The sequence below is a fragment of the Necator americanus genome, chromosome IV (assembly GCF_031761385.1).
Source record: "Necator americanus strain Aroian chromosome IV, whole genome shotgun sequence".
Lineage (NCBI taxonomy): Eukaryota > Metazoa > Nematoda > Chromadorea > Rhabditida > Ancylostomatidae > Necator > Necator americanus.
Window position 1 is genome coordinate 19,890,146 of NC_087374.1, and position 23,410 is coordinate 19,913,555.

A 23,410-nucleotide genomic window follows, 5' to 3' on the forward strand; every position below is an offset into this window, starting at 1 on the left:
CGAAGGACAGATCCGTAGTCGTTAGAAATTATGGCGTCTTGAATTTGAGTACGATCGAACGCAGCGATGAAGGTACGGTACGCAATTGGTGAGTTTTCAAACCGTTGATTTCTTTCGTTAAGAATGGCTCCCTTTGACTCCCTTCACTTTTATGTGATGTGTTTGCGACCTATTTGCTTGTAACCGGTCTCGGCTGATGTTTTAGCGCTTGCCAATTTCAAAGCTGGTGAAGATCTCATCGAGGAAGTACGAGCAAAGAAGGCTCCTTGTTGCTTCTTGAACCTTATCGCCGGTGATCGATTGTGTGTATATCTGGAGAAAGATGGTGAGTAGGACTACTTCAGTCGAAGATCATTTACTCAAATATTAGTACCTTTCAAACGGTCCAAGATCTACTTATACGGAATGTTGGTGTTTTTGCGTCTATTCGAACCCAATCGATTCGATCTCTTCACCTTCTATCTACTATGATCTTTTACTTTGAAATTTGTCGCAGCGTTTTATCTAATCGCATTAATTCGGGAGGTGTACTCCAGCTGCCACCATTTCGAACCTTTCAACACCATCTAGTGAAAAGAAGGATGTAATCTACTGATTTTGCTCCATAATGTGGTTTATAAAAAAGAATTCCTTTCTCCTTTGTTCATGTAGTGATATTGTGGACGTGTTAAAGTCATTTATTGTTGCCGAAGTACTTAATTATGTATCTTAATAAGTTTTTATCTAAGCGAATGAAACATTTCCTTGTTTACCTCTTTGCGCATCAATTTAATTAATACTTATTGAATATCCGTAATTTACGATATCACTTCACTTCAGCTAGTTTTCCTAGAGCGAAAATGGCTACTAAGGTTCTGTATGTAGAAGTTTGTTGACGTCAAGCTGTAATTATTCACAACCGCTGCTTTTCAGGATGGGCCATAGGCTCCCATATTGGGTCAAAAGCTGAAGCTGGCCTATTTCCACTCAGTGCTGTAAATTTCGTCAATCGCCACTCCCAGACTGATCCTACCGCCGAGGGAGCTGGTATTGTGGAGGAAATCAACCAGGTTACACAGTCGTGGTGGTGTAAGATAAAGGTGGTGTTTTTCGAAGTAGTTCCATTTACTTATATGGCTCGTTCTTATTTCTCTTGTAATGTTTTAGTTCGTCTTCGCATATGACTCCAAATTGTTGCAGGAAATTTACGTGAAACATTCCGAAATGCACTATTTTAATGAAGTGTTGGATTTCATAGACTATATGCTTTCTGTTAGACAGAAAATATTATCAGGTTGGCCAGCTGTTATGGCTTGTTTGATAACATATGATGACTATATATCATTTAAAGGAGGAGTTCCTTCGGAGGAATTGAATGCTTTGCGGATTCAGCTGGCTAAGAGGATAGATCGTGGGAACATGTAAGTGGATATGGAGCATAGGTCCATTTGTTTCTTTCATTCTGCTTTTGTGAAGAAAACCGTTTCTTCAGGCTTCTCAGTCTTAATGTCACTATTCGCGACGAGCACGGCCTGGCTTTTGATCCAGATTCAATTTCATTCCTTCAAACGTATGACGAACACCAGAACGCCCAAAAACGTGTTGCATCGGATCCCTTCAGAGTAAGTCAAGTTCATTTCTTTTTTCTTGAGGAAGTTTCACAGACGTAGATTTTTGTTTGAGAGGAGGTCAGGGTGCCATCACCGAAAATCTATGTGTTTAGTAATTGTTTCTCTTCGCTCTCTTTTTGTAGGTTGTCAAGAGTTATTTCCTGACAACCTACAAAAAGAGAGCGACCAGTTATTTCCTCTGTATTTTTCGTAATTTGTTTCTCTTTTGCATCGCTGTGTGTTCACACAGACAACTAGTAGTCGTATGCGCCTTGTTTTACCATTATTTACGGATCATTTCTAAAAGCTTGTTGCTTAGTTTAACAGACACCTAAAATGAGCTTGTGCGCTTTGGATAATCTGTTGAAATGATCGCTTCAGTAGTTTACTTGAACTTTGAGTTGAACTATTGCACAAGTTTGTCACTTGAAGCATGCTAAAATTCATAGTCACATCTGCTGTAAAACCGAGTATCTCTATTGTTAGGGTTGTGCGCTGTGAATTACTTCCCTACAAAATCTTCTTACAAATCTTTCAGTTGGATTCACAAGAAAAGCCTGCAAAAGCGTTTTGTCTTCTGTTACGGGTGCAGTGTATAGAGCTGCACATGAAATACAACTGCGAAGTAACCATGACTCTGTACGATATGGAGGCGAGACGTTTTGCGAGGTGCGTTTCAAACTGCATTAACTTTTCTTTTTGAAAATCACTAATTAGTTATTTTCTATTTTCTGTTTTTTTTCTCTTTTCTATTATCTAGTCTTAACTGCTTTTAATTGTAGTTTTTGTTCACTTGCATTGATTACATGCTGTTCAGCGACACTTTCACTTTCATATGGAAAAGCAATGAGCCCAGCTCACGAGACCTCAACATTCGCGGTCTATTTACGGTAGGTGCCTAGTTTTTTTTTTTTGTTTTTTTTTTTTGAAGAGGAGTAAGCAGCTTCCTTCTCACTTATACCCAATTAGCAATTTTAACTGATAACACCGTTTCATTTCACCTTTCTGCATAACTTCTGTCTTTATTTTCTGACTCTTTTCTTCTGCATACGTCTTTACAACTGGCTTCGAAGTACCGCATTAGTTACTTATGTAAACTTAGAAAAGAAAGCATTGGCTACTACTTAATATTCATTTTGTTGTCTGCTAATTACTGTTCTATTTTCTCGTCGTAAAGGTTTATTTATAGAATTTCACTCAGTCCGATATCGGCAAACGTTTCGTTTTGATTACACGTGTTGCTCACATAGCGCCATTGGAACACACTTCATCGACATTGAAGAGGAACCAAGAACCAGGGCCAACTAATCTGTACTGTCGTCAGAGTATGTGTCGACACTTGGAAGTTATTCTTGCTTTTCGAACATTCAATTGCTGATGAAGTTCACTGGATGCGCTGCTCCTTACTTTTCCGCAATATCAATTTTTGTTCGCTATGATAGTATTTTCTAGTGAGGTCAATGGTTGCTTAATTGTTGAGTGGTCCAGAAAGCGAGACAATTGCCACATAATTTCATTAAATTCTTTCAGAGCTTCATTCATAAACGGAGAACAAAACGTGCGCTTCTTTACCGCAAAGTAGCTCATTTATGTAATACCAGTATGAACATCCGGATAACACCGGACATTAGGCTTCTTCTGGTGCACGCCTTGTCTTCTTTCACTGATCAATAGAAATTAAATGTAGTGGCAGTTTCCTTAGAACTAAATTTGTATTTTTTGTAACGAAGCTTCTTTCGTTCTTTTGTTTTTGAAATTTAAGCATTTGCGAAATTATCAATGAATTGAAATGATGATTTCATGGTCCCCTTCCGAAATTCGTCAGTACTATATTTGGAGAGTATTCAAACTTGATTTTAGACCCCACAAATATTGCTTCGTGAAAATTTGGAAACATATTCGAAGCATGAGTTTTTCTTCTCTTTTTCTTCAACAATTAGCGCAGATTAATGTAATAACATGAAAGGAATTTATCAGTTCGATGATGACATGAACGTCATCATCGAAGTGATAAAGATAAGGCTTTATCAATAGCTACTATTTAAGCAGCTGCCTTCATTCGTATTTCCCATTTCCGAGGAAAGGAGGCTACCAACCTGTTGAGGCAAACGTGCAGACATTCGGGGAATGCGTAAAGGTGGAAAGCAACACAGCAGCTTTCATGGCCATAAAATGTTTCACAGCGTTTCGTTTACTTCTTGACAAATTCACTTGAAGTCATTGCGCCGTAATACTGCACCGCGGCGCCGTAGGACCCGATTTTATAGCTTTGTGGCGTCGTCGAACTAATCAAACTCCTTGGGACTCGTCGCACCCTCTTTTTAGCATTTTGTGACATAGACAAACACACATATGACAGAGTAAAATCGTTATTATATAGCATGATGATTTGCAAGCGTTGATAAAAGAGAGCCAAACAGTTCTTTTGAACCATTTTTGCTTGTGGGTGCCGCAGTTGCATAGCAAATTTGTTGCCAATTTTTTTTAAAGGAAAGAGCTTTACTGACAGTTTAGTTTTATGAGTCAAAAATCATTTTCTGTACAACCTTGTATTATCTGTTCTTGTGTGTTTATAGATGCAGCGTGTTTTATTTCTTTACAGTCTTCGCCTTTGATTTCTTCGACATGACTTCCATCTTTTCAAATCCTCAGCCGTCACATGATGCAAAGGATAAGGTCATATTCTTGAATAGGTATTAAGTTAAAATATCACACTTGCATCCTCTAATAATAACTTTCCTGTTGTCCATTCCTCTTCATTAATTCATTTCTTTAGAGATCAAAGTTTTGACCAAGCTCTCAAGTCTATGCAGTCCACTGGCAAAGTGCCAAAATTGAACACTTCTTCAGGTAAATGGATCTTTTGCTCTTCTTTTAGATGCCGCACCGTTCCATTTTTCACATTTGCTTTCATTCTAGATGATGTAAAGATTCTCATATCGACACAAATCTTCACGAATGCATTGTCGGAACTGCGTCTAAAGAGGCCATATCTTTTCACGAGAAATCCGCCTGCGATAATTTTTCGTTGTGACTATCCTGGCCCGGCTTCAGGTTAGCGAGGTATTTACTTCTCACGAACGCTGGGAATAGTATGCTGTCTTCAGTTGATGTCCGAAACGAACTCTATGTGACACTAGTACAGGGAGAATTATCCGGAAAGTCCTCCGATAGAAATATTGAGGCTAGGCTACACTTGGTTGAAGGAAACGGAAGAGTTGTTCCTGACGTATGCTATTCGTATCTAAACTTTTAGCATTGCCGTACTTATCACTGCTCAACACTTTCTTCAGTTTTGTACTTTAGTGTTTCGAAAGTGTATGTGTTGGATCCGTCAAGCTGTCGTCTGATTATCGTAGTTTCGTCTATATTCACGAGGACAAGCCGTTATGGTTTGAAAACATCAGGGTAGGAGCGGAACCTAAATATCTTTTCTGCCCCTATGCGGCGTTTAATTTTACAGATTCGACTCCCCGAAGACATAAGTCGTGACCTACACCTGCGCATTACTTTTCATTCAAGAAAACCGTACGATAAAGGGAAACCTGAAAAGGGTCCATTTGCTCTTGCGCATATCAGATTAATGTGCAAATCGGTGCTTGTTCCTGATGGTGATCACGAGTTGTTAGTCTACAAGGTACAAGACTTAAAATTTCTCTTTGTGCCAGTCTGTGCCCCCATCAAAAGAGGGTCTTTCTTGGAGGTTTAATGTACAGTCAATTTCAGAAAATAGGTTTAATTCGAACTTGTGTACATTGTGTAGTGTTGTGGTTACAAAAATTACGCATTATTATTCGATAAGGCAATATTTTCCTTACGTTGCAATGGTCTGTGTCTTCTTCTTTTTAATGTTGTTTGTTTAGATCGAGTCATCACATTACGATGAAAACAACACAAGCTATTTGCCTTTGCCACAAACTAAGAGGTTTTTTTTAATTAGCAAAGCTACCTTGTTTTCGCTCAGTTAATCTCTACTCTAGAATCTCTAGAAAATTTCACTTTCTTCGGTAACTCCCTTCCACAAGTTATATTTTCTAGGAATACGTTTATCTGCATGGCTTTTAGAACATCTCTCGCTTATTGTTATTGTTATTTGTTAATTTCCATCATAATAAAACTTTTTGAGGGTGCTCCGTGATCTCGGAAATACCACTAACAAACCACACTCTTCAGTATTCTGTCTAAGCGAAAAGAGCTCCGTTCTTATCAGCATTCTTACTTGCTCTACTTTGCTTACTCAAAACGAGCACGTTCTAAATGTTCTAGGATGGAGGTTTGTTCTACACTTTGTGTATTCTGAGCTTGTCCAATCTTTTTTTTATCTGGTTACTTTTGAATCCGTGCATGGTTCAACGCAAGCTACGTTTCTTTCTTCTGGGAGCCAATGAAATTTTCAGAGATTCGAGGCCTAATCTGAACAGCTCCCTTAATGTTCTTGGTTCTCCTTTTGGAGATTTGCAGGATGAGGTCAGGCTATTATCAGTTTTTAAAACTACTTTAAACGTTATCTTTTTCTTGTTTTTTTTTTCTCAAGCTGGTGATCAGGCTAGTTTAGCAACTGCTGCATTCTGTAGAAGTCGTGCTCTTTAGATGATTCGCTTTCTTTGCCCTTTGCTAGATGCGCTTTTCGAGCTATGGGAAGAGCGGGAGCAACTGGAGTTGCCCGTCTTTGACGTCGTTGTCGCGCTTTTGAAGTTAACAGGTGTGTATCAGAAAACTGCTGCGTTGCGGTCATTATTTTAAATTCAGATGAACAACGGTATACTTCGAGTTTGGAGATGCTCAAGAAGTACATGGATCGGTTCCCGTATTGCAATGCAGCAATGTAAGCTTCATTGTCTTGCAAACAGAAAAGTCATCCTGTACAAAAATAATATTCAACGTAGGATTTTTTGAGCCGTTGCTATTGAGTGTCTTGGCAAGTCCTCCAAACGTTTTAGAAAACTTGAATTCGCATTCGTTAATTTCGCATTCCTATCTACAATTTGTCTCGGTATATTCTTTAGTTCCATGATCTTGTACAGTTTTTGATGTTTTTCGTTCACACTGTTCTTTTTTACGATGATTAGGGAAAGATGAGCGGAACCACAGTGGGTTTCTCAATCTACTATCCCCAACTCCACGCTGATACGCTGCCTTTAATACATTGAAATGGAGTCGTCTACCAAGCACTCAATTCCATTTGCAGAAAGTGATTTGACTAGTTTCTTCTTCAAAATTGGCATTACTCGAAAAACTTCATTATTGTTCTCATTTTTCGAAAAAATATTTCAGAAAGCTAATGAGATGCTTAAATCACTACATCGCCAGTGCTTCCACGAGTAATAATGAAAAGACGCGTAATTCGTTGAAGGTTATGGGACACGTGTTCCGAACTGTAGTTCAGTCTAAGAAAAGTGGTGATAAGTGAGTCGATCCGTGTAGTTTTGCTTTACTAGAACAGTACTAGATCAGTGATCTGCTTTTTCATGGGGGGGGGACCGGAAACAGTGAATGGGAGGCCACTTTTATAGCTTCTCCGACGATCCCGCATATGCCACGAGTTTCCGCTCTCACTTGGATAGCGTTCTAGATTCTCTGGTAAGTCTCATGGGAGAAACGCGAGAAAGGATGACTGTACAGAACACCGCCTTGAAACATCTACCTGCTATTGTCGATCCAATCTGTGCAAGTGGTGCCTACGAACCAACTGACTTATGGTACGATCTTCTTCTAGTTCGTTTTTAAATTTTTCTCTTCAGTTTTGCTCTGTTTAAATTCCGGCGCGTTTCTGCGAGAAATTTCTTTTCAGTAAGTTTTTTATCCGTGTGATTAGTGGATTCGGCAAGAATATTGTTGCTCGCGAGCGCCTTGGGCTTGTTTCACAGCTCATAGACACAAATCTTTTCGAGGTTAACAAGTTTAGAGTTGTAGAAATTTGTAAGACAATTCCCATTCTGTTTCTTTTTACGTTTGTTGTAATTTTTAGTTGCATTCTTGTCGTCTAGTCTTGTTACCGCGCTGTATCGATCTAATACTAGTGCAACTCGACTCAGATCAAAGTGATGATCGCGAGTTCGCTGACAGAGCCACCGAATGTGCTACAATCATTAGCAGTTTGCTGGAACGGCTATTTCCTGTCACGGTAACTATGATTCTTTTCTTAATTAGATCACCGTAAAAGTGGGTTAGCTTTCTCACTAAAACTATCCAATTTTTCTGGTAATAAAACTGAGTAGAGTGTTGAAGTTGTTGGAGTGTTGTTGGCTCTTTTTATATGCACTCAAAGATAGTACTGATGGATCATCATGTCATTCTTTCAGATCAACCCGCCACAGTATCAGTATGGTACCGACGAGGAACTTAATCTCATCATTAACGCCACGTACAGACCGCTGGTGCAGGCCATGGTTTTTATAGGACAACAAAACGCCACGGTTATACTTTTAAATTCATTTTATCTTGAAACATTTACCAGAAGGCATGTCTAGTTTCAGAGCGACGAAATTCGTGCTAGATTCTTTTCGTTAATTTTGGCTCTACTTAGCAAGATGTCAGCTCAACTTTTCGGTAACTACATAGAGAATCGGTATGTGTGTTCTGCTATCATTTGGTTGAGTGAACAAATTGAACGCAATGTTTAGGCCGAGTGATATAGATAAAATGGATTTTATTCTGGAAATGCTACAAATGATACGCGATCTCCTGTGTAAATGTCCTTTCCCGGCCACATGGCATCAAATGATCATGCTTCAGAATAAGTGAGTTGATTGGTATCGTAACAAAACGATCTCTGAATGAATTGTAATGTGTTTGTTTTCTGCTTACAAAACATGAGAAAATAGTGATCAACAGAAAAAGTGTCAGATGATGAAAGTATATTTGCGTCTCTATCTTTCTTTTAGCAGATTTCTTGCTTATTTATGTGAGATACATAATTTGTTTGATTTCTCCTTGGAAGTACTGATAATCACTCTATTTTTGTTTTCAGAACTGTTCATAAGGCATTGCGATTTTTAATGAATGCCATTCAAGGATACTTTTCGAACGAACGAGAGAGGTTTTATTCTGATGTGCGTTTTTTTAAAAGCGAAAACATAAATAAAAAGCTATAAAATTTTGTTTTTTTTTTCTTGTTTCTGTTCACCTATTATCTTTTTCTTTTCAAAAGATCATTTTTTTATTTGGCGTTATTTTATCACTAGACATAGGATAAAACTAGTATTTGCAGCGTTTTAGCAGCCAGTGCCTTTTTCACATTTTGTCTATATGTTCCTTAATCAGCATTCAAAAAATTTGACACCTTCAGCTACTGCGTTTGCTGTCCATCTTACATTATAGTTTTTCTTTATTTTTGAAACATGAAAATGCCTGTGCTAGAGTCAGTGAACGTGCAAACATACATTTTCTGCTCTTGTAGGTATGGCAAGAGTACATGTTGACAGCTGTGTGTTTCGTAACACAACCATCTCTACAGTCAAGCGATGAGTGGCTTCGAGACGAGGCAGATTCTCGTGTACAGTTAAGAAAAGCTGCTGCTCGTGATCTGAGATCAATGTGGTTTCGGCTTACTCGTTAGTTGTAATAGCACTATGTTGATTCTTTGTTCCAATGATTTGTTCCGAACGGTTTTCTTTAGCTTTACAGAAAATGGCGTACATTCCACGGTTAGTGGGTGCGTTTTTGAAAGTGGCTTTAGTAGAAGATGATGAAACACGGGAAGCAACAATACCAATTTTCTTCGATATGATGCAGTGCGAGTTTCATTCATGTGTGGAAGATCGGAAGAACTTCAAAAAGGTGATGGTTGAATATTGCAGTTATACTGTTTTGGTACACTGCCTGCTGTCGAGATGGTGTGATGGCGGGATGTTCAGCCAAAACAGCGAAATTGCCCGTATGTCGCGTAGGAAAAAAAGTGACAGTAGCATGAGAGAGTTTTCGGGTTTCTCTCGCGAGAACTTGAAGAAAACTCTGACTGGTGGGTCCGGGTGGGAGGCCGATTGTATCCATGCGCTACGCTAAGAATATCTTCCGTTATTTGATGTGCTGCATAGAACCGATTTTCTTGCGAAGGAGGTTTTTTTTTTGAAATAGGAAAAATATTTTAGGCAGACTCCATCAGAATTTTAGAAAAATTTAGAAATGATCAACGAACTAAAAAAAATTGGTATCTCTTTTAGAATCCGTGTATGCGGAAACTTTTCCCTGTATAGTGTTCTCTCTACTGTTCACATTTTCAGAGCCTTTTTTTTTTGAGAAATTGCGGAAAACAGTACTTTTGACGTATACCGTAAAGCATCATCGAAACTGGATGAGGATTGGATGGACTTACATCATTACAGATTCCAAAAATCAAGCAGGCGACGCAAATCAGCCCCAATGAGGGCTCAACATTAAGAACGTTCCACTTCACGTTAACATTTTTCCACTCTACTTTTCTGTACTATCGATTTTTTGCAACTAGGCGTGTATACTTAAGGATCTCTTCGTAGTTTCTAAGAAATCTTTGCAGGTGCTGATTCATTTACCTTCGGTTTTTACCTAGTATCATTGTGGAAAATTTTCGTGAATAATAAACCAAATGTATGAAGAAGCAGAGATAATTAGAGTCTCACTATTTCAGTTCTCGGACGAACTTATCGCTCAGCTGGACAGCTTAGTTGATCAGGATCGTGGTACAAGAGCGTTCCAGGAACAGTTCACTAAAATACTAACCAGCCAATGCCAGTTCGTTTTGTGGTATCATCTGTTTACATATTATTTATGAGATTTATATATCCTATCAGATCTGACAAGGAACTGTGGGAAGGTGGAGGACGCGAACTTATTGATAGGGTTGATCGCCTTCTCGGTCATCTTTTCGAGTACAGACTCGTTAGAGAGACGTCCGATTGTATGGAGAATGGAATGAGCAGGACCGTGCAACTCTTGGTTCGTGACCTCTAATTTATAGCTGGAGGTTTTTGAAACTCTAACTAGTTCCTATTAGCTATTTTGTTTCAGAGATATTACGAGAAGTATAGGCACCATGATCTTTATATCACCTATGTGTATAAGTTGTACGATCTTCACATTCTTTACAATAATCAGATTGAAGCTGCTAAGACGCTTATGTTATATGCAAACACGCTCAGTGTAGGTGTTGCTTCTTTTGATACTGTCTTTATAATGCCATTGTGGATTTAAAGCAAAATGTTTTCCTTGGATCGATGAAAATACGTAATATTTCTGCCTTTATTTCAGTGGAATGACATCGAATTGGATGAATCCCTTGTCTCAAGGCGGTTGAATCGACAGTGTGCCTTGGAACGACAGTTAAAAGATAGTCTACTATGTGAAGCTGCTGACCTCTTTGCCGAAGGGGAAATGTGGGAGGATGCGATCAAGATACTGAAGTATACTTTTTCGTCTGACTGTCCTTACTTTATGACCGAGCTACTCGTTGCAGAGAATTATTACCCGTTTACGAGAAGACCTATGTAGATTACGATAAGTTGGCTTCGTTGATGGTGAATGCATTCAAATGCAGCTTTTTCCATGGATTGATCGAAAAATTGTGGCTTTAGGTACGGATAGCTGAACTTTATCGGAAAATAGACCGGGAAAATCGGGCCTTCTTCTACTATTATTTAGTTGCTTTCTATGGAAAAGGATTTCCTAATTACTTAAACGGCATAAGGTTAGTGTTAATAATCCTCACCCATCATCGTTAGCTACTATGGATCATTTTCTTGTCAATTTCAATAGATTCAAAAAAGGATCATTGTTTCAGTTTTGTTTTCCGCAGCGATAAACTGGAGCGGCACGCAGACTTTATGCAAAGAATGCAACAGGTAGAGGGTTACTTCTTTAATTGCAGCCCACTCAGAGAAAACATTCCTTCTAATTTCCGTTGAAGGAACAAGCCATAATGTGTAACGTTTTCAATCTAGTAGCCCATTTCAGATATATGGTGGCCCCGAAGCGATCATGTCTATGGACGACTGCTCCCACTTGAAGGACTCAACGGGACGATACATGCAGGTTACATTGTTTACAATTGATTTTTTTTCCGCCGATAAATACGTTGAGTAGTTTCTATTTTTAACAGATGCTTACGAATTCTTCCGTTTGTTTAGGTCTTCAATGTAGACCCAATTCCAACCGCTTGCCCATTCGAGGATGCTCATGTAAACCCAGCAATAAAGGATTACTATCGTCATTACAATGTAGGTTTATAGTAGTTCTCCTACTATTTAATGGTTACTCATTTTAAATTCTTTAATGCCATCAAAATTGATTCCAGATTCGTGATTTTGAGTATAGCCGCATAGAGGAGCGTAAGGATACGAAATGGACATCTGTCAAAGATTCTGAATTGATGCGGACGTGGATAGTTAAACGCACAGTGGTCACGTATGAGCGCTTGCCTGGGATTTTGAGATCTACACAGGTAGGAATGAGGACTACTGCATCAGAAATAACTGAAATGACTTAGCAGTTCATGGATGTTCGGCTTCAGATAATATCCACGTCTCCGCCAATTTATGTAAATCCACTGCGTCGTTCTGTCGATCAAATGCAGAGAAAGAACACTGAACTCATGGAAACAGCGCTGCTCGTATTACTGGATCGGTTACATGCAGTAAAGAAGTTGTCAGGTGAAATTTTGGGAGTCGTGCGACCTGCCGTTATGGGAGGTGTCAGCAATTATGAGGTAATTTGAAACTAATCGCACCGCGGCTCACCACTTGCCTTTTATCATTCGTAAGGTATTCTTCTCCGACGAATGTTCTAAGATCTATGATTCTGACGAAAAACAATTGGCTATGCAACTTAGTGCGTTGATAATCGAGCAGGTTTGTCCTTTAAGTTGTTTTGCTTCTTCACCAATTTATTGGTTACGTATAGGTGGAGATACTTGAATTCTGTCTCTATGCTCACGCATCACGTACAGAAATCACAAAGCAGTTCCACGATCATCTGGTTGATGGATTTTATGAACACAAACAGTACGTAGAAGATAAATTCGGTCGCACGGTAAGCATTTGTATTAAATTCATTGGGAAAATGTGCTGAATCAAATGTAATAACAGGTTAAGAAAAAACTGATATTTTTACATGAGAATTTCGTAGTTCTAGCGTTCCATTTTGCCACCTGGAGCTTCCATACGATATTCAGTCGAGAGCAATGGAATAGACGCCAGCAAAAAATCGTCTTCGAGTAATTCACTCGATGCTGCGTAAGTTGTGACATAGTAGCTTTTTTTATATAATGCTTCTTTCCTATGAAATTGAGAAAAATTTGATGGAACTGAAATGCTATACACACAGAGGTAGAACCAAGTTGGTGTAGAACTTTAATTGGTACTTAGTTCAGTCCTACTTTATTTTTTTCTGATGAATTCATGTCTGCGTTCCTTCTTCTTCGCTTGGTAGTCCCTTAGATTCAGTCATTGATATTCTGAAAGGCTTGAATTGGGACCAAAAATACAAAGATTGTGTTGTATGTTTATGTCTATCAGCACGCTATATAATAACGGGCTTAGTCTGTCACATGTGTGTATGTGTATCTGTGTGTATGTATGGGTGCGACGGGTCTCACGGTGTCGGGTTGGTGCGCCGGCGCCAGATAGGTATAGTGTGGGGTGCGACGAGTCCACCGGCATCACGTTGGTGTGCCGGCGCCAGATAGCTATAATGTGGGTTTCGACGGGTCCCACGGTGTCGGATTGGCGCACCTGCGCCAGATACCTATAATATGGAGTGGGACAGGTCCCACAGTGTCGGATTGGCGCGCAATAACTTCGTGCGCATTTCGCAAAAGGTAAATGGGATGTTTCATAACCGTGACCACTGGGCGCGTTGCTTTTCACCTTTATGACTCCTCCGCGTGTCTATTTCCTTTTCTGTTCGCCATTCGTTCAGTTGGTAGCATGCCTTCCTCAAAAAGTGGAAAAATGCATGCAAACGGCTGCTTAAATAGTAGCGAACAGTTTACATGGTCTGACGTAGGACGTTATCTTTATTAGTAGGATAAAGTCTTTGACGTCATTTTGTGCTTAAACATCATTCATTGATTCATTCTTGAAGGAAAACAGGAGGAAAACCCAAATTTCGAGTAATACTTTCAAATTGTGTGTACATTATATTAGTATCGACGGAGTGTTTGAAGCCGAAGTTTGAATATTCTCCAAATGTAGAACTGACGCGGTTAGAAAGAAAACTATAAAATCTTCTGTCTTTATTTATAATAAAAAAGATGAAGAAAGATTGTTAGAGACCCACAAGTCTAATCTCACAGAAAAGGACACTAGTACTGATTTTCGTTGGTCAGTGAAGGGGAGCGAACGCCACAAAAAGTCCGGCTTTAGCCGGACGTTTAGACTGGTGTTTATAATAGTGAGAATTGTTCTCGTTCTTTTTTTCCCTAGCCTAAATTCGTTTTAAATGAGCAGCATTCTCTAGCAAGTTTTTTTTTTCCCAAAGATTATCCTGGTTTTCTTTCAGACTCAGTGGAACTTTGAACCTGCGATCGCGAGGAGCTGCAATTGGGTCTACGATGTTAAGCATGTTAACAACATCAAGAAAATCAAGCACTCATGCAGCTGGATCCGCTACCACGTCGTCATCAACATTGTGAGAATCCACGAGAATACTTCGTTTGGCATGTTTCATGGTGTTTCTCTTCTAGAGCTAATAATCGGACGACATCTGAACGTTTCGATGCTGCAAGAGTATTTGCTACTATGAGAAACAGTAGCATGGACTCTGTTAAGTCGCCAGCGCGTGCTAGACGTCCTACAATGGAGGGTATTGAGGGTGCGTTCATATGGGTGCAGGTGCTTAAATTCACTCTCGAATCATCGATTCCTTTAGGCATTCGGCTCCGGTCCCGTGTCAGACGAAGTATTGACCATTCGTCCGGAGCTCCACCGCTTCCACCTCGAGCTCACCCTACGAAAACAAATGATATATTGGGGGATGATAGGAGTAACTTTACGGAGCTCAGACATGCAAAGGTGGTTTTTCTTCTTCTGATTTTTTCTATTAAGATCGATAGAGCATCGGAATTTTGAGGTATAGTTAAATTCGTGCAATTTAGTGGAGCGAAAGCTCAGTGGGAAGCGAGATTGAGATCTTTAAAAAAAACCTAAGGTTTCAAGTTAAAGTCCAGATTGACTTCTGTACAAATCTCCAGTTTGGGGATGACTAAACATTAAACTATGATAAGAATATCTTATTTTCAGTCACCGATTCCAACGCCAATAATGGACCTTGCCGATCTACAACGATATTGATTTACGTGCGGCTCTGCATGTCCATAATTTCCCATGCTTTATAAACTTTATAAATTCTAGCAATACTCAGTCCTTGCATCGTATTGGTCTAAAGCGTGTATTGGTTGCCTTATTCCTCTCAATTTCACTTGTAATTTATGGTAGCATCGTGTTTTTGCTAGCAATAATCCATTGTACGTAGTATAATCCAATGTACGTGTCACTTTTTTTAGTACAGCGTTCTAGTCAATGGTTATTTAGCTCATGGTATGGTTGTTCATTTTAATTAAGTGGCATAAAATATGATACTTTCATCACTGCACAACTTAGTTGGTGAGCCAAAACAGATACTCACAATACATTCTTTATAAAAACCAACCTGTACCTTCAGGCATTTTTATGTTCGTTTCGCTCTCCTCCACCGATCAATAAGAAATAGCAATAGCGACCTTTTTTTTTGATAAGAATAGATTTTTCTTAACAGCGTTTTCTTCAATTTTTCCCTGAAAATTTAAGTATAGATGAAAGATTTTATGGGTTTCCCCTAAACGCGTCAGTTCTATATTTGGACAATCAAACTTGACTTTACATCTGTTTCTCTCAAACCTCCGCAATTTGGAAACATTATTTGAAGTATGAGTTTCCTCCGTTCTCCACTATTAGGCAAGTATGATGTGCTAAGATGATGTGACGTGAATATCACTGTCGTAGTGATAAAAATAACGTTCTACGTCAGATCGCGTAAACTGTTGGCCACTATGTATTGTATTTAAGCAACGTTCGCACGTTTGTTTCCTCTTTTTGAAGAAAGAATGTTAGAAGCATCAGGGAGACATGCTGGAAAAAGATATGCGAAGGACCATAGGAACTCATTCTACCCCGTTGAGGCACCAATCCGATGCAGTAGAATCCGTCTCTCCTCATTTTACAGATATTTGGCTACGGGCACGAATTCGACGCCGTAGGACCCGTCTCACCCAATTTTACCGCGTTGGGGCTCTAGCGCACCAAACCAACGCCATGGTGTCCGTCTCCCTCTCTTTTTGGATTTTTTTTTTGACTGAGACATACACAGACGTGTACACGTAACAGAATAAGCCCGTTATTATACAGCATTATAGTTTCCAAATTTGGAAGTATACATTCACATAAAAGTTTATTTACCCTCAATTACATATGACAGGAACAAACGCCTTATCAAAGCCAAAATACATGTGCTCATAACTCTGGGCAGTGGTTCAGCGGTAGAGTGCTCGCCTATCAGTTGCATGGCTATGATTCGGCACATCACTGATACAGAGTTTTGCATCATTATGGGGTATTTTTGTGACACAGACACACACATGCACACACGGACTAAGCCCGTAATTATATAGCATGATGATTATATTGTTAAGTGATAATGTTCAGAAACTCAATTTATCAGGACCAAAAGAAGAATGCGAAGGTTTCCTGCACGTACAATAATCTGAGCAGTTTTAAAATGGTAAAAAAATAAATGAAGTGGTAGCTTTTTGATATTCAACAGAAAGAAAACACATAGAACGGAGTAGTAGACATAAATGATAGGAATAATTAGCAAAAGAACAAACGAACTCTTTACAGAGCGTTAAGAAAGATAAAAGCGTTCTAATGATAGAATGGTGAGCGTTGCCCAATGCTAAACATGCCGTTCGCTTTTTCATTCATCCATGGTTGATCTTATGGATGCGACCAGTTCTAGATATTTCTGTTCCAGTAATGCTAAGATCAAACGTTTTAAAAACTTTAGCATTCCATTCTTCTTTTCTTGCCATGTTTGAATTGAGTTTTCTTACATTGTCATATTTCTTTGAAACCTCATTTCTTTTGGAATTCATTTCTTTGAAACCAAAGCCATAATTAATACTTCTAAACAGGTAACATCAGTAAAACCTGGAATAAAATCGTAGGAAAAAGTAATGTCTAGGAAATATATAAGGGTTGGATGGAAATGCAGAGACAAATATTTCAATCCATTGCACTTTTTTTACCTTTTCCCTTTTCTTTTGTGTTTGCACAGTAGTGCAGCTCCAGGTGTCCTTCTTGAAGTGTCATATAATTCTTAAATAGGAAGCTTACTGACTAGTCGAACACCTCTGTTCACTCAAGTTAAAAAAAAAAACTGCGGTTGTGGTGACTTAGGTAATAACTTAAAAATGTTTAGTTAAAGATAGTTTAGTAAATAAAATTTAAAAGAAAACTTCCAACCTGTCTTTATAATCGAAGAACTAATCAATTACACTGTTTTGCAAATTTGGGAGTAATCTTCCATGTACAGTATACTTAAAAGTTTATTTACCCTAATATATGAGAGACTAACTTGCCTTATCAAAACCAGCACAGATGAATACATAGGTTTGAACAATGGTGAAAAGGTAGAGTGCTCACCTATCAGGTGCATGACGATGGTTCGGCATCTCACTGGTGAAGAGTTTTGCATCATTACAGATTATTTTCGTGACGCACAGACAAACACGCACACACACAAACATACACAAACACACGGACTAAGGGCGTTATTATATCACCTTGACCATCTTGATGCCCATTTATCTTCGAACTGGTCGAGCGGGCACCAGTAAGTCTTCCATGTGTACCGATCGCGTGCAAGAGTCGCCCAGTGGTTCCTCTTTTCGAATGGGAGTATCATAATTTTCTTTGAAGGGCTTTGTGAAGAAATCTGACCATCGGGTCGGCGGTCTTCCTGTGGTTGAAGCAGATCACGTCTGGCTCACCTTATTTTACTTTCCTTGGCAAACGCGGCGGCTTCTCTAATCTTCGAACGTTGACGTAGGAAAGAACTTGGAATCCCGTCCCTCATTTGCGTGAAGCGAGATACTCCTAAAATTGTTCTCTCAATTTTGTGCGTTTAATGATGCTCTCCGCGTTTTCGTCCTGCTTGCGAAGGTTTGCCAAGTATAATTCAAGGCAGGAAGTACAGTGGTGTTGAAGAGGTGAGCACAGAGCCGGGTGTTCTTGGTCTTCTTCACTACATCCTCGATACTCTTATACGCTCTTCAAGTCGCTCGTCCCCCTGCCCAGCTCGGGGGTCAGGTCGTTGATCATGTTCAATTCCTGACTCAGACAAACGTAGCTGGTGCATTTGGATATGTTCGTTCCGTTGGGCATGAATGGAGCATCCGAAACCCATCCGTTACGCATGAACATCGTCTTTTGCAGATTTAGTTGAAGACCAATGCATCCACATGCTTCGTCGAATTCGGTCATTCGTTCCGCTTGGCTGATGCTAGGTGTTGTCAGTACGATGTCATCAGCAAAGCGCAAATGGTGTAGCTGCTGACCATCAACCTTTGCTCCCATGTCGTCCCATTCCAACTTTCGCATTGCGTTCTCGAGGGTGGTTGTGAATATTTTGGGTGAGATTGTATCACCCTGTCGGACACCCCTCTTCACGTCAATGATGATATTCTTGCAGAATGGCGAAATTCCGGTCGTCAAGTTACTGTACAACTCTCGAAGTACCTTTATGTACTGAGTAAGGACGTCTTCGTTGTCCAAGGCTTCTACGACCGCTTCCGTCTCAACTGAGTCGAAGGCCTTCTTCAAGTCGATGAAAGTGAGACAGAGTGGCATCTTGTACTCTCGTGATACCTCGGCTTCGCTTTATTGTATAGCATGATAAATGTGGATACGAATGCGACCAATCGGGTGAGCTCGTTGTGCCTTCGATTGATATAGGGAGAAGAATGAAAGCGCATTAGGCAGAGAAAGGGCATGCGTTCCTACACTCAAGTCGCGTTCACTCAGTTGGACATATATAGAGGGGCCATATACATTTGTTATTATTTGATTGCTAATGACAGTTGCGACAGCAGTTCTTCTCGTCTGATATCCAAAACAAATTCATGATAATGAGGCAGTCAACAGTAACATAAAAGTAGCTAAAGTTCGAAGGTGGTAGTTTCCTGAATCACATGGGACTTCTCCGTTAGTAGAAGAGGATATGAATTCGCAATAAGATGAAACACGTGTGTAAATCCCTGCAAGGAGAAAGATATATTCATATGTGATGTTCTTGCGGCTGCCTTCAACAACTCGAGAAATAGACTACTTTATCTTTATCCAAAACATTGCTCAGAGCTCGAAACTATAGGAGTGATCGAGCTTCTGAAAAGGGGCGAGGATCAAAGCGTGTAAAATACGACCATGAATTCTTGTGAATTCTCTCCTTCGCTAGACTGTCAAACCTTGGAAGTATTTGCGGGTTACTTAAAGACGCAGGAAAAGAAATGGCGTAGTTATATTTGAACTGAAGAAAATGGATGAAAGCGGCGGGTGTCACTGAATTCTACGAAGGAACGAAAGTGATGCAACCGTGATTACGTGAATGAGCAAGAAGAATAGGATTTAAGACATTGACGGTCAAGTTTTCAAATTATTGCTTCTGCTGGACAAAAAAGCGTGCCCCATCTAGGACATACTTTATCAAACAATATTTTGACCAATGGTGGGTCACGATGGAAGGATACGGCTCTTTCACAATTACACACTCAATTAGCTTTTCAGTTTTTCTTTTCTTCAGGTATTTTGTTAGAACAAGGTTTAATTAATTGTTAGCACAAGGTCTAATGTAATAGTAAGATTGGGGAAAAACTGCAACAACGAAGTTAGTCACATCTGAAGAAGATGCAGTTGAAACGAGTTACCCAAAATTTCAACATTCTAGCAGTAAGTTTATTATAACATGAGTGAGATCTTTTTCAACGAATTATTTCAGAAAAAAAAATCCAGAACCTCATAATGTGTACGTAGAAAGTGTGTTTCACAACGTGATCCACCATAGCTTTCATTTTCTTTGATTGCTATAAATCTTGATTAAATATATGACCATCGAGAAAAATGTGTGCACAAGACGTGTAGCAAAAACAACACGCAAGGGTAAGGGCAAAAAGAGAAAGAATAGAACGAAGAAGGTTGGTACACTTTGGGACTTATTATAAGTTAGGAAAGGAAAATAGCTCTCCTGTCTTATTGCGAAACACAAGAAACGCGAGTTTGGCGTCAATGTGTCTGTTTAAAGAGAGAACTTTGACGTTTATTCCAAAAAAAAGGTTGTTAACTAACCTCCTATTAACAATCTTATTGTTGCTATGCATTTACGAGCTGCTAGATTTGATTGAAGTTTTAGCAAAACATGAAAACTAGGATGCAATACTACAAATTATGAAAACCACAACCTACCAGGTGCCATATTTTGATCGTAGTACCCAGGACCTGTGTTAATACCAAACGATGTGATACCTATTTGGTACCATTGTCCTTCATCATTTCTGATCATGAGAGGACCACCGCTGTCTCCCTGAAACGAACATATGAAATACAAGGTTCTCTGCAAAGTACAAATTGACATAGATAATCGACATTTGACCATGGAAATATGCCGATACCTGCGCAGTTCCGTGTCCTAGTGATCCTGCACACAGTTGAGTAGATGCAATATCGAATCCTCCACCGTAACTCTTCAGTTTTCTCCATCGTTGCCTAGATTTTTGTTGGTAGAGTTTTTTTTTTTGCTTGATTTCCTTTGGTAGATCTAATCGATCGGATCTCCTAATCAATCATTAGTAACTTCCTTTGTAACAGGAGAAATACACGTGTTTTCACATTATTTTGATTCTTTCTTTTCTTTCGACCCTCATACAATCCCGCGAAGACGTACATTCTTGGACAGTGATATGTTTCATGTCAATCGGGAACCTGGCAGACCTGCTAATGTGTATGTGGTCGACAACTTGATGGAAATCAGGTCATTGTTAGGTAGTCTTCTGGGATTACTGTGACCCTATGAAGTTGAGCCATATAGCTGTTTTAACATATTTTCTTTGATGGGCAGGAAGAGCTAAGAGTTACGAAAGAACACGACTGTAAGTACGCTCAAGTATATTTGAGCTTAAAGGCGCACAACTTAGTGTTTAAAAGCACAGAAAGAGAAGAATGGCAGGGAATTAGATTTCCTTTGTTTTCCTTTGTTTCCTAAGGATTGGAAGGGGATTAGCTGGATTTCAAGGTCAGCAGTATCACGTAAAACTGACTTTTATGTGTTATAATGTCTGATTCTAAATTTTTTTTTCGCAATTTCTATTCACTACACAGATTCTGAATGTAAACTTACGAGCAGGCTTCTTTAGTGAGAAGAGGTAGCCTTGTTTGCTGAAGGTAGTCGCTTATGCTTGTGCCAATATCATCGCCAACTAAAGGCTACGGTTTGTTATTATAGTGAAGTAAAATAACTAGTGCAAGTCTTCGGAGGTCAGTATCTAACTACGGTGAAGTCTCTTTTGATTCCGGCAATACTAACAAATTTAAGGCTGAGGCTGAGGTACACATTTTTACTTTTACTTCTCGTCAACCTTACAGTCTTGAGAATTTGATAGAATAATCTGGATTTGATAAAACGAAGTGCATCTAGAAGAAGTATTCTCTTATGTGGCTCTTGTGCTCATCTAAATGTACCATTGTATGCTCCGAATCCAGTAACGTATGCAGAAATATTTGCAAGATAACTCGGTGGAGAAGAAATGCTGATAGGTCTTCGATGTTCCGTAAATTGCACTTGAGTTGAAAGCTGAAATGATTCTTGCAAGTTTAGTTCTGAGTGGAAACTAATGCAAATATATTAATGCCTGTAAAATTGCTATGTCATGAAGTTGGCGAGGGCTCTTCTCCATATTCGCCGAATACTTTGAGTAGATGAATTTTTTCTTAAGCTGTAAAGTATATTTGAAGTGGCGGGTGTGCTGATCTCACTTCTTAGTTTCTTTAAATACAGCATACCAAAAAACTGAGGCTGTTGTGATTTCTCAACAAATAGTTAAAGTTGAAGTCACTAATATGCGCTCGATCACACTCAGATGGATTTGCATTGGTATGCTGCCTTTAAATCGAAACTCGCTTCCTGCTCCAGGTAGCAAAAGGAGAAAACAAACTGATGGACATTGTAGGTTATTTCAGGCAGTACTTTTATTCCGGATAAAGTTGTGCCAATGGATACGTTCGTATCTTCAACGCTCATCTCTCTAAATGTTTCTTATCTTCTCAATATCTAATCTTTTCTAAGATTCATTTAAATAAAGAGTTATGTAAGCAAACTAGTACCCCTTTTAAAATTAACAATTTGTTAGATCCGGATTTGGTATCGTTACGAAGCAGCGCATTTAAAAAAGTGACGTCAGATTTGAATTGACAAACATCGAGAACAGTGACTATTCTCGCTAGAACTTAACCTTTGTGTGCCATTTCTTTCTCCAAAATTATGGGTATACTTTATCTTTAGGAAACCCTAACGAAGAGTAGAGACTGGGCTCTAGATTACGGAAACCAGCGCGGTTCCGCTGATCTCTCCCTAACCGTCTTTAAAAAAACCGCGTAGGAACTGCTTTAAATCCTACAAGATACGTCAAAATGTTCTCTGTAAAACCTCTCTGTACAAGTTCAAGTCCCTTCAGCAGCCTATTCATTGGTTTTACTATAATAGGTTGGTGGGAGGGCCTTATTAATCTTCGACCGCCGCACATGCGGCGCAGGCGGGTGGGGCGTCGCAAACTAAGTTTCTGGGTAAGAGCACCGTGCTCCATACAGTTTTTATGACGATCAGGGGACAGAGCCACGCTCGTTTTCCGGACTACACGTCTTACTTGTGGTTTCCGTACTACGTCAATATCGTGATACGCTACCTTCAACGAATCTCTTTCTCAGTACCCCAACAATTATGTTTTAAGTTTAAAATATATTGAACTTACACAGCGCAATGAGCAGCGGTGAGAACATGGTTCGCTGATATGAGAGATCCTCCGCAAATGTAGAGTTTACCTGCAATAAAAGTTTTCTGGACTTTTCAATAATGGATACTCCAAACCATTTTGTTGGGAGTATTGCCATCGTCGCATGCAGGAGCATGTCATGATATAAGAAATGTTTCTGTTTCTTCGATTGCACTTATGCACGTTAGACTGTTCGTATTAACCTACCATCGTTCAAACTCCTGTATTTAATTAACGTGTACCATGGCCAGGCGCCTTCCAGAGCTCTTGTTCCACCAACAATAAACATGCGGATCTGGGAAATAATGAGAATTAGTCAAGGCAAAGTTACACTTCTATGGCTTGTTAGGTTCGAAAACAACTATTAGTTGTGTTGCCTTAAGCTGGATCACTATATTGAATGTCACTATACCATTTTGCTAGTAGGACTCTTGGGAGCGTTTTCTGGAAAAGGTCTCCATATTTTGTCGTGTTTAGAATTCGCTGAGAGTCCACATTCGAAAACATCTGCAGAAAAGATACCCACTACCAGCATGATACTCATCAACATGTTCTGGAATTTTTTTTTGAAGTAGTGTACTCGATTCGATCCCATTGCAAGGGGATTGCTTTTCCAGCATATTTTTAGTACATGTACTAAAAACTCATTGATTCATATCGTTTTTTGGTGATGACTAAGATCTATTCCTGAAAAATTTCGAAGCTTCATTACACGATAGTCTTTGGCGTAACAAAACAATTGCTTAAAGGCATCACCCCACGAATCTGAGGTGGTACG

At 39.4% G+C, this 23,410-nt stretch overlaps 3 protein-coding genes across 4 annotated transcripts; 1 reads left to right on the forward strand and 2 right to left on the reverse strand.

Moving 5' to 3' along the window:
• Positions 1 to 66: 66 nt before the first annotated feature.
• RB195_001989 (uncharacterized protein) lies at positions 67 to 14,851 on the forward strand (the record flags this gene model as incomplete). The annotated part of the gene is made up of 48 exons (XM_064199027.1): positions 67 to 88; positions 206 to 325; positions 913 to 1,079; positions 1,180 to 1,273; positions 1,331 to 1,400; positions 1,472 to 1,601; positions 2,128 to 2,258; positions 2,407 to 2,479; positions 2,779 to 2,914; positions 4,192 to 4,282; positions 4,366 to 4,439; positions 4,509 to 4,643; positions 4,697 to 4,818; positions 4,896 to 4,997; positions 5,053 to 5,226; positions 5,453 to 5,514; positions 5,716 to 5,862; positions 5,987 to 6,056; positions 6,180 to 6,291; positions 6,339 to 6,414; positions 6,864 to 6,995; positions 7,103 to 7,288; positions 7,381 to 7,480; positions 7,558 to 7,713; positions 7,892 to 8,005; positions 8,066 to 8,157; positions 8,213 to 8,329; positions 8,560 to 8,641; positions 8,989 to 9,142; positions 9,208 to 9,368; positions 10,195 to 10,298; positions 10,358 to 10,502; positions 10,575 to 10,706; positions 10,815 to 10,966; positions 11,020 to 11,080; positions 11,138 to 11,250; positions 11,344 to 11,404; positions 11,517 to 11,594; positions 11,690 to 11,779; positions 11,857 to 12,003; positions 12,073 to 12,267; positions 12,323 to 12,409; positions 12,462 to 12,590; positions 12,693 to 12,793; positions 14,061 to 14,189; positions 14,245 to 14,372; positions 14,430 to 14,572; positions 14,801 to 14,851. 48 exons carry the CDS (start codon positions 67 to 69, stop codon positions 14,849 to 14,851), a joined length of 5,448 nt encoding a protein of 1,815 aa, XP_064054908.1.
• Positions 14,852 to 17,857: 3,006 nt separating this feature from the next.
• Positions 17,858 to 18,445, reverse strand: RB195_001990 (uncharacterized protein; the record flags this gene model as incomplete). Its single annotated transcript, XM_064199028.1, has 1 exon — positions 17,858 to 18,445. The coding sequence occupies one exon, from the start codon at positions 18,443 to 18,445 to the stop codon at positions 17,858 to 17,860; it is 588 nt and encodes a 195-aa protein (XP_064054909.1).
• Positions 18,446 to 18,715: 270 nt separating this feature from the next.
• On the reverse strand, positions 18,716 to 23,182 carry RB195_001991 (uncharacterized protein; the record flags this gene model as incomplete). 2 transcript variants are annotated; one of them, XM_064199030.1, is made up of 10 exons in its annotated part: positions 18,716 to 18,852; positions 20,054 to 20,171; positions 20,260 to 20,353; positions 20,985 to 21,063; positions 21,326 to 21,437; positions 21,496 to 21,579; positions 21,807 to 21,888; positions 22,612 to 22,681; positions 22,840 to 22,927; positions 23,045 to 23,182. In XM_064199030.1, the coding sequence occupies 10 exons, from the start codon at positions 23,180 to 23,182 to the stop codon at positions 18,716 to 18,718; spliced, it is 1,002 nt and encodes a 333-aa protein (XP_064054910.1). The 2 variants fall into 2 exon arrangements, with proteins under 2 accessions (XP_064054910.1, XP_064054911.1); XM_064199029.1 differs by lacking the exons at positions 18,716 to 18,852; positions 20,985 to 21,063; positions 21,326 to 21,437; positions 21,496 to 21,579; positions 21,807 to 21,888 and adding an exon at positions 19,932 to 19,978.
• Between the last annotated feature and the right edge of the window lie 228 nt (positions 23,183 to 23,410).